This window comes from Symphalangus syndactylus, chromosome 18 (assembly GCF_028878055.3).
Source record: "Symphalangus syndactylus isolate Jambi chromosome 18, NHGRI_mSymSyn1-v2.1_pri, whole genome shotgun sequence".
Lineage (NCBI taxonomy): Eukaryota > Metazoa > Chordata > Mammalia > Primates > Hylobatidae > Symphalangus > Symphalangus syndactylus.
In genome coordinates, this window is record NC_072440.2 from 110,506,997 (window position 1) to 110,520,971 (window position 13,975).

Here is a 13,975-nt window from a genome sequence, read left to right on the forward strand (position 1 = left end):
TGCAGGAGAGGTGGCATCTACAATGTGAACTGAACCCCTGGAGTGTGTACATAAGACCCTACAGGAGAGATGACATCTGGAGACTGAAGTATGGGGATAGAACCCTGTAGGAGAGATGGCATCTGCAGTGTGAACTGGACCCACTTGTGTGTGGATAGGATCTTGCAGGAGAGATGTTGTCTGCAGTGTGAGCTGGGCCCACTGGAGCGTGTGGATAGGGTCCTGCAGGAGAAATGGCATCTGGAGTGTGAGCTGCATCCACTGTAGAGGGTGGATAAAATCCTGCAGGAAAGATGGCATCTGGAATGTCAGCAGGATCCACCGACCTCTGAGGACGCAGCCTGCGGTGTGATGCGGGCCCAGTTCCAAGGCTAGCTTAGGTTTTACCCTGGCTTCTGTGTTGTGCTCTCATTCTCTTCCTCTTTCTTCTAATACCTGCTCTTGGAGGCATCAGGCCATGTCCGGTGTGCAGGCCATGAAGACCCACATGGCAAGGAACTGGAACCCCCTGCCAGCAGCCTCGGGAGTCCAGTCCTTAGATGGTGCCCTGTGGCCAGCAATGCACCTGTGACCTCCGGGCTATGTCTCGTGGTAGTTGCTTTTGTGTTTTAACATAGCAACAGAAAACTAGCCTATTACCCACCAATCCCATTCCAGGCTGCCTTCAAACGCAGCTCAGGCTAGAACACCAGCACGGGGACACAGCTGAGACTCGGGGTTTGCGACGGGAACATGCCCATGCTGTGCCTCTGAATCTGGCACCGTCACCCTGTGGCCTGGGTTCAACAACTTGGCCTCACCTTCCTTATCTGTGAAATTCAGACTGGGTCCTTGTGAGATGATTGGAGAGAATGTATGAACTACGTGAGAACGCAGTTCTCACTTTAACTGTGCATATTTCACGCAGTGTCTTCCCTCCTTTCCAAAGTCTTCTGCTGTGTCTAGACACACCCGACGTTGGGGGGCGGTTCCCTGGGTCTCCTCCTAGGTCTGTCCCAGGAGGGCAGGCACTGAAGGCCGTGAGGATCCCGGGGGCTGCGCTGCACCAAGGACTCCACACAGGACCTTTCATTCTCCCAAGGGTGCTGAGCCAGGCGGCCGGCAGAGAGCAGGTGGCTGACAGGCCCCGGGGAGCCGGACCGCCTGGGTCTAATCTTCCTGCAGAGACTCCCTTGCCGTGCGCTTTGGGGCTTGGGCCTCAGTTTCCTCAAAAGGAATGAGGGGCTTTTTTGAACGTTAAATGATTTCCTACGCGGTTGCGGGCAGGGAGAGAGAAAGAGAGAGGAGCGCGCCTGCGCGCCTGGAATCGTGCCCGGATCAGAGCAGGCGCTGTAAAAGTGTTACAAACAGCAAGGCGCCAACTAAAAAACCCGTAGTCCGCGCAGGCAGAAACCACGGGTAAGAGAAGTGGAGAAGCTTCGCGTAGGCCCCAGAGTCCCGCGTCCTGAGTCCCGAGCGCAGAATCAGGGGTGCCAATGCTCTCCTCCGCGCCCCCGAGCGCTCGCCTTGGCCATGCGCGCCGCCCCACCAGGATGCGGGCGCCCGGGCCGGACGCTGGGGCCCCGGGTTCTCGCCCCGCCCCGCCCTCGGGGATTCGGAGGGGCCGGGAGGAGCCTCGCGCATGTGCACAGCTGGCGCCCCCCGCCCCTTGCGCACAGCTGGGACGTGGGCCGCGGCCGGGCGGGCGCAGTCGGGAGCCGGCCGTGGTGGCTCCGTGGGTCCGAGCGTCCGTCCGCGCCGTCGGCCATGGCCAAGCGCTCCAGGGGCCCCGCGCGCCACTGCCTGCTGGCCCTCCTGCTGTGCTGCGCCTGGGGGACGCTGGCCGTGGTGGCCCCGAAGCCGGGCGCAGGGTGTCCGAGCCGCTGCCTGTGCTTCCGCACCACCGTGCGCTGCATGCATCTGCTGCTGGAGGCCGTGCCCGCCGTGGCGCCGCAGACCTCCATCCTGTGAGTGCGGCGGGGGAGGCCGGGGGCGCGGGGTCCCGGAGTTCGTGGAGATCCGGGAGCGCAGGGGTGATCGGAGGCGGGGGGCGCGGAGGGTGGAGGGGGGCATCGGGCGCGCGGGGGGCCTGGGGACTCGGGACGCAGAAGCGAACCTCCGAAGGGGGACGTGGGGGGATCGGGGCGCGGGGGCCCCATGGGCCTTTGTCCGCCCTGCCGGAGACGCCGAGAGGCGGACCAGAGCGCTGTGCGCGCGGCCTTCGTAGCCGCCTTTGTTCGGAACTCGGAATCCCCGCAGGACGGGGAAGTTGTTGGAGCCGCCGGGGGAAGCCCCGCTCGCCTCCCGCCGCCCCTCCAGCTCCGTCGGCCTCCCGCTTCCCCCTGGTTCGCGGCCCCTCCTCCGCTCACCTTTCCCCGGCTGAGGACCCCTCGGTCCCCCTCCGCTCCCCGAGCGCGGCGCAGCCCCCTCCGTCCTCCCACCCCCCTCCGCCCCGTTCTTCGTCCTGTTCGCTCCCCTCCTCCGCTCCTCTTCCTCCTCCCCCTCTTCCTCCTCCTCCCCCCTTCCTCCTCCTCCCCCGGCCTCCGCCCTCTCCCCCTCCCCCGCCCTTTGGAGCGCAGTGCCCACCCCATCCCCCCGCGCCCGGGAAGCTTCCCCAGAGGAGCCTCAGTTCCCGCAGCCGCGGCGCCCCCGCTCCCAGTGCCCCGGCATCCGCCCGGAGCGTCCTCTCCTGGGGTGTCCTGGGGGCCCCGCGCTTCTCAGGGGCTTTTCCTGCGCCCAGAGCGAGCCGGGCGGCCGGGGTTCCCGAGAGGGGCCGCGCGGTGGTCACGGAGCCTCGGGGCAGCCCGGGTCTAGACGGAGCCGGGACTCAGAGCGGGTTTCTGCCTCGGGCATTTCTCTTCTTTCGCTTCTAATCCACGCGAGCGTGTTCGCGGTTGCGCTAAACGTTTAACCGGATGCGTTGCGTTGGGGTTGACACCCTGTGTCCCGCCTGCGGGCCTCCCCGCGCCACGGTCTCCACAGCAGGAATCCCCATCCCTCCGCGCCGCGGCTCCAGGTACCGAGATGCCGCCAGAGTTCGCTGCAGGCCTCCTGTGTTCTGAAGCGACTCGGATTCAACGTTTTCGGAATCTGTGAACGCGGGCTGCGTTTCAGGCGCCGACTCTAATTTAGTCCTGTAGCGACTTTTCCGCATGCCAAAAATAGTTTTCACGTTTCCTAGCTGAGCCAGAGGACTTTTTGGCACCACCAAAGAGTCTGCAAAAGTTGTAAAAAAATTGAGTGAACAATTCAGGAAGTGGACGGCCAGTGCGCTTACCTCCGAAACAAAGTGCTGGGACAGACCACGGCTCCCAGGGGTCGCCGAGTTTGCAGGCCGCTTCCTGGAGGGGCCGGGCGGGAGGGCGAGTTCCTCTCCGCCTGGGAAATTGTTCCTCCGGAGAGAGACCAAGGCTTTCTTTCCAGAGCCCGTGAATGGTCAGCCCAGGCCGGACGACTCGGGGGCATCTCACTCAACAGCAGTGGACTTTTAGAATGGAGCCGGGTGAGGTTTCCCTGCGTCTGGATAACGTAATTCTTGCTGAGCCAGTGGAAAAATGGGACCTCAAAGGTTTTTCACGTCTGGTCAGTTTCATAAAGCTTGCGGTATGCTTTGCCCCGGAATATTAATTGCTCGTTGAAAATAACATTTTAAAATAAGTGTCGTAGAAGACACATGGGGTCCTCTGCCCCGCTTTGCACGGTGTGCTAGTCCACAAACACCTCACCGAATTTGAAAAAGGAGCTGAGAGTAGACGGTGACATCATCGTCAACTCGCACAACACTTCCTCAAAGGGTTCATTTGCATCCATTTCTTATATTTTCAGGGGTTTTTGCAGTCTTCAGTGATACTTTGAAATGTCGCCGTTGAGTCACGTTGATTCTGGGAGGCAGGTAGACTGGTAGCTGTTAAGTTGATCGAATCCCTTATAGAACTAAATACTTTACTGGAGAAATGAACATACCCATTTTATGGCGGTGGAAACAGAAGCTCTGGGAGAGAAGTGCAGCTCCTGACGCTATTCTGTGGCCAAGAGGAGGAGGGTAGCGCTGGTGGCCAGAATGGAGTTCTGGCTGGATGCATTCCAGCCGGGTGATTTTTGGCAAGTCCCGTGTCCCCTGGGAGAACGTGAGGGTGTAGCTGTGCCGACCTAGGCACAGTGGACAGGTGTCATGAGTGAGCGCTAGCGAGTGCAGCCTGGGGAGGCAGGGACCGAGGGAAGAGGGAGACCTATTCTACGGGGACATCTTGTTGGGGGGTCTCTGGGAGCATGGTCTGGTAGGCTGTTGCTCGAGATGACACAGTTATACATGATACATGCTACACGTGAAGCAACATTTCATGTCCACTTTCAGCTTTCTCCCAGGACTGTGCTCTCATGTATATGTGATTATTTTCTATTAAATTTTTTTGGTAGAAATTGGGAACATACTATATATGAAAATTAAAAAACCTGCCCCAAAGGTAGTTGGCCTATCCAACCATCACACTGTCCCTTTGCTTTTAACAGACTCACCTCCATCCCAGCCCCCCACAAGATTAAATCAGAGCCATTGGAAAACATCTTATTGCTCCTTCCCCTCGAATGCTCCAGGAGTGTTTAAGCGGGTCTGATACTGGATTGTTTGATTTGTGGCTTGGGGGCTTTGGAAAACAGTGGAATAAGCCCACCCATCACTCAGTTTGGATCGACCTTTGAGCTCCCTCAGCTGCAAGTGTGAAGGGACCTCTGGAATGGCGGAGCCCGCGCCCTGTGCTGCTTGGTCGGGGGTTTCCTTGCTGCTGGGTCTCCTGCAGAGCGCCTCCCCGCTGGAGGCCTTACTTAGTTCAGCTGTGTAGAAATGGTTGGTTTTTGAATACAGTATCATTCTGTATCCAACACAATAAAAGTTCATTACAATGGTAGTTCAAAGCTAGTATTAAAGTATGCCGTTGTACGCCCCTTCCTTTCCTCCTCTCAACCCCAGACTTTTTGGGGAGGTCACATTTGAAACATTCTTCATCGCGGTCGCGCCGCTAGGGTGCTGGCTGGACACACTGAAGCTAGGCCCTCCACGTCCTCCTCCTGTCCTGCCTTCCTCTCTTCCCTGGAGCCGCCACGGTTGAGGCTATGGTCATGGACTCATCAAAACCAACATCCTCACCACAGTCCAGGCCGCTGCAAAGCCATGAGTTGTCCCAAACTGCAGTTCTGTGACAGAAACCCTGACATTGGAGGGGTCTGGGCATGTGGAGCTTGGGGTGGGCTCAGGGAGGTCGCACTGCAGAGAAACCACAGGCAGGCGCCATGGCAGGCGGGGCGGGGCCTCCTCTCCTGCGGGATCTCCAGACAGCTGCTCCTCATTCTCAGTTTTTCTCGCCATCTGCTGGGTGTTAGGCCCGCGCCGTGTGCTCTGTGTTGGGCCACCCACAGAAAACGAGACCGGAATCTTGCCCTCATGGAATCCCCAGTCCAGCGGGGCCCCCAGAGAGTCAGGGGGCTTCCTGGGAGTGGTAAGATGACCCCAGGCGTGTGCAGTCCTGGTGGGACGGGGGATGGGGAGAGGGCGCAGAGCGCTTGGGACCCTGCACTCTTGGTGGTCTGGATGAGTGGATGCCCGCCTCCCAGCCTGTGTCCACACTAGCAGGAGGTTCCAGTGTGGCTGCTCCGTGGGCGTCCACCCGCCTGCAGGCCCCCCAGGCCCTCTGGGGCTCATAGTCCATAGGTGGGAGTGGGTGTTTGGGCCTTTTAACTGACTTCCTGTGTCTAGGAGACTGCGTCCCCTGAGTCACATCGGCCCCTGAGTCACATCGGTCCCGACGTTGATCCTTGGAGCTTCCCTGACCTCCCTTGGAGAATTGGCTGTCTTTCGGAGAGGACCTCTCCTCCTCACACGCAGAGGTCACAGGGTGTTTGTTGCCTGGCACTCAGCCGGCTGGCTGGTGCTGCAGAGGGGCCCGCCTGCCAGGGACTCCCTGGCTGTCCACCCTCAGCACTTTCCATACCCTCCTCCCCTTCTGCATCCTCCTGCTCCCGGGAAGTTCCCTGACATCTGACTGTGTCTTCTGGGGGCACCCGCAGCCCCAGGACGCCAGGCCTCTCCTCCTTTGGGCAGGAGACTGCAGTGGTCCCGGGTGCGAGCGGGAGCCTGGGGTTTCTCTGCCCTGTGCGGGATGTGTGGATGCGTCTGCTGGGACGGTCCTGCGGGTGCTCGTGTCAGTGTTTGCCTTCCATAGAACAGATGATGACTTTCATGTTTGTTGGACAACAGAGTCAAAGACTTTATTATTGCCATGCAAATACATTTGAAAAGTACCGTAGAGATACTTAAAACATATTTAGATGTTGATAATTTATCTTTGCAAGGTGGTGGGCGGCCAAACATTTTCTCAGTGTGGGAGCCTGGGAGTTGGTTGATCTTCGGAGCTCTCTGTGTTCTGTGGCCAGAAGAGGAAAATCTTCAGTGTTCAAAATAAGCTTAGAGAGGGCCCATCCCCAACACAGTGTGTGTTGGGACCTTTCCCGGGACGTCCAGTTTGCCATCCAGGGAGTATGTGAGACCCTTAGGCTCTCAACATGACTTTAACCTTTAAAAACTAGTATGTGAGTGAGTGAGTGCCGCGTGTCTGGAAAGTGCTTTCTCTTGCTAGGAAGGCAGAGTAATTGAGCTCTTCTTCTGTTGTTAGAACTTGCCTCCCTCCTCTGTGTTTTTTCATATGTCAAGGAAATAGTTCTAAAAAGAAAGCATATCCTTCTCCATGACTCTGAATCCAGGGGCAGCTCCAGCTTCAAGCGTGGCTCGATCCAGGGTCGACATGCTGTGATATTCTATGGTTTTCTCCCCTGGATGGGTGACTTGGCTTGCTTCTCTGTTGTTCTGACTCAGTTTCCCTAGTTGCTGATGATTGGCAGCTGTATAGTTCCCTTCCGACAGAGCTAAGTCCAGTGGAAAGAGAATGCGTGACTCGGTGCACAAGCAGAAGTTTGGGGAATTGTCTTAATGGACCAGATGGTCTGTGTGGCACGCCAGTTTTCAAGACGTCCGTGAGTGGACAGGAGGCCTTGCCACGGGGTCTGGAGTGCATGACCACCTTCTGGGGCCATGGAAGGCATCTGATCTTCCCGCAACACACTGGCCAGAAGCTGATGAGGGCCCCTTACCTGGGGTAAAACTTGGGCCTTTTTAAGGGAAGTGGGTGTCGCATTGTCCGGGCAGGAGCCTCCGTGGCACAGATCCAGGGTTCAAAATTAAATATGTAAACAGAAACAAAGACAAAATTCCAGTCTGCAGGGCACATCTCCTCATGAATCTCAAAGCTAGGTGAGAGTTGGAAGATCGGGCTGGGTGCAGTGGCTCATGGCTGTAATCCCAGCACTTTGGGAGGCCAAGGCGGGCAGATTGCCTGAGCTCAGGAGTTCGAGACCAGCCTGGGCTCCATGGCGAAACCCCTTCTCTACCAGAAATACAATTAGCTGGGCCTGGTGCTGCACACCTGTGGTCACAGCTGCTCGGGAGGCTGAGGCATGAGAATCGCTTGAAGCCTGGGAGGCGGAGGTTGTAGTGAGATGGGATCACGCCACTGCACTGCAGCCTGGGTGACAGAGCGAGACCTCGTCTCAAAAAAAAAAAAGTTTGAAGATCAACTTGGATTATGCTGATTCCCACTGGCTTATTATGAGATAAATACCTTTCTGACTGGAGAATCCAAGTGTTTTTCCTTTGCACTTGACAGTAAGAAGCTAAAATAGATGCAGATGCATGAAGTCCTGCCAGGCCCACAGCAGAGCTCTGGGCGGGGAACTCAGGGCTGGGGATCCGGCCATCTCTCAGGAGTACAGAGATCTTCCCTGCTCCTACTCAGCGTCCAGCTGAGAAGCTGATGCTGGCCTCTGGTCTTTAGTGACCAACATGTGAGCTCTCTCGTGCTTCCCAACGCCCAGGTGTACTAATTATTTTAATAGTGATAGTTCCATATGCTTTTGGGGTTCAGAAGAAAATGTGATTTATTTAAAAGGACCTTTTTTGAGGGAATTCCATTTAAGAGAAGACAAACTTTACCATGTTTGATGCTTAAATAGCCGATCAGGACATTTTATATGTTAGTGGGCCAGTAGCTCCCCAGGATCAAGGCTGGATGGTTGAATTGTTAAACTCTGTGTGCTGCCGGCCCACCTGCATGTGACTGAGTGCACGCGTGTTCGTGGGTGGCTGCATGCTTTTTTTGATGCTAAAGTAATACAATTGATTGATAGATATTTCTCTAAATTCATAACACTAGTAATTTTTGTTTTCTTTGTTTTAAAGTTTATTTTGAAAAATAGGCATTAAGGCGGGCGTGGAGGCTCACACCTGTAATCCTAGCACTTTGGGAGGCTGAGGTGGGTGGATCACCTGAGGTCAGGAGTTCGAGACCAGCCTGCCCAACATGGCAAAACCCCATCTCTACTAAAAATACAAAAATTAGCCAGGCGTGGTGGCTCACGCCTCTAGTTCCAGCTATCGGGAGGCTGAGGTAGGAGAATCACTTGAACCTGGGAGGCAGAAGTTACAGTGAGTTGAGATTGTGCCACTGCACTCCAGCTTGGGGGAAAGAGCAAGACTCCATCTCAAAAAAAAAGAAAAAAATAGGCATTATGTTTTTCCCCATCTAATTTCTCTTCAGATCCAAAAGGCCACGGCAAAATAGTAAATCTAAAAGATGTCTCAGTGGAATGATTACTCATGCAACGTAAACTGAAGCTGGCAAAAACAAACAAAAACCATGAGTAGACCGTCCCCTGTTTCGTGGGTTAGATCTCCCTGGCATAGATGCGAGATCAGTCATCACTGCTGTTTTGCTCATTGGTTTCTTTATGCTGGAGGATGTTGCTTTCCCTCCTGTTTCAAGCGAAGAGGATGGGAGACACAGATCTCCAAGGAGACTAGCCCGGAGGCCCGAGGTGAAGAATGGCAGCCATCCTCTGGGCGTCCGAGAGCCCTGTGTGTTCTGGCGTCTTGTTTACTCCAGATCTGACTGCCTTCTGCGTCATCTGCCCGTGGAAAGCAGGGTTCATGCCCTGCTCCTGTCCAGATGCCCGGCACATCTGAGCAGCCCGGAGCACCAGGGCTGGGTGTTTACGGGAAGGCAGGCTGCGGTCAGCCCCACACCCTCCGTCCTACCGGGCTGTTGCCTGCCGAGCCCTGCAGAGCTCTGGAGGCCTTAGGAGGAGACTGCGGGAGCATCTGTCTTTTGTTCTACAGTTAAATCAGAAGGAGAAGCTTGACCAGTGACTGTAACCTGATTTGACCTTTGTCCACATGAGATAACAAAACCCTTATCAGACATAATTGACATTTTAAAAGGGCACATACTTAAAGTAGGCTTGCTAAGTTTTGACATCCACCTCCAGGGTGCAAGTAATCCTCCTGCCTTAGCCTCCTACTTTTAGCTACTCCTGAGTAGCTGGGACTATAGGCACGTGCCCCCATGCCTGGATTTTTTTTTAAATTTATTTTTAATTTTTAATTTTGTAGAGATGGGGTCTTGCTATTTGCCCAGGCTGGTCTTCAACTCCTAGCTTTAAGCCTTCCTCCCACCTTGGCCTCTTAAAGCCCTGGGATTACAGGTGTAAGCCATTATGGCTGGCTTGTAATCAGTGATCTTTGATGTTACTATTGTAGTTGTTTTGGGGTATTATAAACCACACCCATGTAAGACTACAAACTTAATCTAAATGTTGTATGTGTTCTGACTGTCCACTGACTGGCCATCCCTCCATCTCTTTTCCCTTTCCAGGCCTTATTCCCTGAGACACAGCAGTATTGAAATCAGGCCCATTGATAACCCTACAGTGGCCTTTCAGTGTACTAGTGAAAGGAAGAGTTGCATGTCCCTTACTTTAAATCAAAAGCTAGAAATGATTAAGCTTAGTGAGGAAGGCATGTCAAAAGCTGAGATAAGTCGAAAGCTAGGTCTCTTGCATCAGTTAGTTTATGGAGGAAGTTTTAGTGGTTTGGGAAGAAGAGAAAACCAGCCACAACATTCTGCTCAGCCAAAGTTTGATCCAGAGCAAGGCCCTAACTCTCTTCATTTCTGTAAAGGCAGAGAGATAAGGAAGCTGCAGAAGGAAAGTTTGGAGCTAGCAGAGATTGGTTCATGGGGTTTAAGGAAAGAAGCCAACTGCATAAGATAAAAGTGCAAGGTGAAGCAGCAAATGCTGATGGAGAAGCTGCAGCAAGTTCTCCAGAAGTTCCAGCTAGTATCAGTGATTAAGGTGGCCACACTCAACAACAGATTTTTAATGTGGACAAAGCAGCCTTCTATGGGAAGAAGATGCCATCTAGGACTTTCATAGCTGGAGAAGAGAAGTCATTGCCTAGCTTCAAAGGACAGGGTGACACTCTTGGTAGGAGCTAATGCAGCTGGTGACTTAAAACTGAAGCCAGTGCTCATTTACCATTCCCCAACCCTAGGGTCTTAAGGACCATGCCAAATCTACTGTGTTTCTGCTGTACCAATGGAAAAACAAGGCCTGGAGGACAGCATATTTGTTTGCCGCATGGTTCTCTGAATATTATAAGCTCACTGTTGAGACCAACTGCTCAGAAAAAAAGATTATTTTCAAAATACTGCTGCTTGTTTACAATGCATCTCATCACCCAAGAGATCTGATGGAGAATACAAGGGGATTAATGTTGTTTTCATGGCTGCTAACACAAAACATCTATTCTGCAGCCCATGAATTAAGGACTAATTTTGACTTTCAAGTCTTATTATTTAATAAATTCATTCCATAATACTATAACTGCTGTAGATAGCGATTTCTCTGATTAAACTGGGCAAAGTCAATTGAAAACCTTCTGGAAAGGAGTCATTATTCTAGACGCCATTAAGAATATTTTTGATTCATGGGGGGGTCAAAACATCAACACGTACAGGAGTTTGGAAGAAGTTAATTCCAACCCTCATGGATGACTTTGAGGGATTCAAAGACTTCGTGGAGAAAGTCACTGCAGATGTGGTGGAAATAGCAAGAGAGCTAGAATTAGAAATGGAGTCTGAAGATATGAGAGAATTGCTACAACTTCATGATAAACTAGAACAGATAGGGAGTTGTGTCTACGGATGAGCATAAAAAGTGGCTTCCTGAGATGAATTCTGCTCCTGGTGAAGATGCTGTAAACATTGTTGAAATGACAACACAGGATCTAGAATATTCCCTAAACCTAGTGGATAAAGCAGTAGCAGGGTTTGACTCCAATTTTTATAGGATAGGCAAATGTGAGCCTTTATTTTTATTTATTTATTTATTTAGAGATGGAGTCTCACACTGTTGCCAGGCTGGAGTGCAGTGGCACAATCTTGCCTCACTGCAACCTCTGCCTCCCAGGTTCAAGCGATTTTCCTGCCTCAGCCTCCCGGGTAGCTGAGATTACAGCCACGTGCCACCACGCCCAGCTAATTTTTGTATTTTTAGTAGAGACGGGGTTTCACCATGTTGGCCAGAATGGTCTCGGTCTCTTGACCTCGTGATCCGCCCGCCTGGGCCTCCCAAGGTGCTGGGATTACAGGTGTGAGCCACCGTGCCTGGCTGATTGACTTCAATTTTGAAAGAAGTTCTACTGCGGATAAAAAGCTATGAAACAGCATCACATACTACAGAGAAACCTTTTGGGAAAGGAAGAGCCAATAGATATGGCAAACATCCTTGTTGTCTTATTTTCAGAAATTGCCGCAGCTACCCCAATCTTCAGCAGCCGCCACCCTGATCCGTCGGCAGCCACAACATCAAAGCAAGGTTCTCTGCCAGCCAAAAGAAGAAAACTCTCTGAAGGCCCAGGTGTTTTATAAAATTTTTTTAGCAATAAAATATTTTTAAAATAAAGTATGTGTAGTTTTTAGATGTAACGCTACTGCATAATCAGCTATATTATAGTGAAAATAGAACTTTTATATGTACTGGGAGACCAAAACATTCATGTGAATAACTTTTTTGCAATTTTTAACTTATTTCAGTGATCTGGGCCCAAACCTGAAATATCCACGTGGTATATTCTCTCTGGCCCCAATTTTTGTGATATTGTTGTCCTACATTTTATTTGTACACATGTTATAAACGCCACACTGTACTTCTATTATTTCATTTAAGCTGTCAGTTATCTTTTTAGAGATTTAAATAAACTGAGACATGTTTTTGTTCTTTCCAGTGTTGCTTATTCCTCTGCGTAGGTTCATATTTCAGTCCTTTTACTTCAAGAGCTCTAAAAAAATGTCTCGTAGTGCAGCTCTGTTGGTAATTGATTCCTTTAGCTTTTGGATGTTTAAAAAGTGTTTTACTTTGCCTTAATTTTTGAACGATATTTTGCTGAGTAATATTCTGAGTTGGTGCTTTTCTCTGACACTGCTTTTTTTTTTTTTTTTTTTTTTGACATTTGACACAGAATCTTGCTCTGTTGCCCAAGGTGGAGTACAGTGGCACCATCTCAGCTCACTGCAGCCTCCGCCTCCCGGGTTCAAGCGATTCTCCTGCCTCTGCCTCCTCAGTAGCTGGGATTACAGGCGTGCACCACCACACCTGGCTAATTTTTGTATTTTTAGTAGAAACGGGATTTCACCATGTTGGCCATGCTGGTCTTGAACTCCTGATCCACCCGCCTCAGCCTCCCAAAGTGCTGAGATTATAGGCGCGAGCCACCGCGCCCAGCCGACACCGCTTTAAAAATGTCCTCTCACATTGTTTCCCATGAGGAATCTACTGACACCCGTATCGTGTCAGTAGAACGTCTGTGTGTTTCTGGCTGCTGCTAAGATTTTCTCCTTATCCCTGGTGTTGAGCAATTGGATTATGATATTCCTTGGTGTGGTTTTCTCTGTGTTTTTTGTGCTTGGGTTTTTTAATTTTGATTTTTTTAATTTAATTTTATTTTTAGATTTTTGGACCTGTGGTTTACAGATTTCTTCAAATTTGGAAAATCTGGGGGTGTTTCATCTTCAGATACGTTTTCTGTCCCCATCTGTGTCTCCTCTTTGAAGATTCCAGTTATAGGTGTATTAGGCCACAGCTCTCTCATCCATTGCTTAATTTTTTGTTACTGTGTCTTTTTCTGTATGTGTTTCATTTTGGGTGGTTTCTATTTTTTGTCTTGAAAGTAACAAGTCTTTCTTTCTCAATGTCTAATTTGCTGTTAATTCTATGTATTTTTCAAATCAGACATTGTGATTTTCATCTCTAGAAAATGCGGGTATTAAAAACAAACCTTCATGACTACTTGATGTTTTGAACTTGTGGAATAAATATAATTTTAATAATCTGCTAACTCTAACATCTGTGGCAGCTCTGGGTTGGTTTTAATTGAATAATGTAATCTTCTCAATAGGGATTGTAATATCCTTCCTTTCGTGCCATATCATTTTTTTTAGCAGATTCCGGACAGTGGAATTTCACTTTGGTGAGCACTGGATATTTTTGTTTTCTTGTAATTATCCTTGACCTTTGTACTTGGTGCAGTTATATGCAAACAGTTTGGTTCTTTAAGGTCTTGCTTTTAAGATTTGTTGGGCAGGATCGGAGCAGTGCTTTACCTAAGGCTCATCGTTTTCAACAACTGAGGCAAGGCCCTTCCATGTCCCGTACCACCTGCCTGTGAATCATGAGGTTTTCAGTCTGGCTGATGAGAACGGCCCTGCTCACGTCTGGCCCAGTGTGTGTGTGTGTGTGTGGCCCTGTGACCCTTCTGGCCCGGTGTGTGTGTGGCCCTGTGATCCCTACTCCATTTGGGTGGCTCTTTTCTGGCCACGGGCAGTTTGTACGGCTCAGGGCTCACCTCAGTGCTGGACGCTTTGCAGGCCGCTGGCCTTTTGTCTCCCTGTCCCGGGAGGGCTCAGGCATCCCATCTCTGTCCTGCCAGGTCTGCCTCCTGGCCTGCCCGGGCTCTCAGCGTCGTCTTCTCTCTTAGGCAATGAGCTGGGGCTGTTTTCTGCTCGCTACATCTGTTTTCCATCATGCGAATCAGTGCTTTGTTGGCTGATGCCCAGTA

The 13,975-nt window shown here is 51.4% G+C and overlaps 1 protein-coding gene across 2 annotated transcripts in view; it reads left to right on the plus strand.

Moving 5' to 3' along the window:
• The first annotated feature begins 1,653 nt into the window (after positions 1-1,653).
• PXDN (peroxidasin) overlaps positions 1,654-13,975 on the plus strand; it is a 107,838-nt gene continuing 95,516 nt past the window's right edge. For both annotated transcript variants that reach the window (XM_055253174.2, XM_055253173.2), the window contains exon 1: positions 1,654-1,946. In XM_055253174.2, coding sequence (XP_055109149.1) covers positions 1,747-1,946 — 200 coding nt within the window. In that variant the 5' untranslated portion in view covers positions 1,654-1,746. The remainder of the gene's footprint in view (positions 1,947-13,975) is intronic.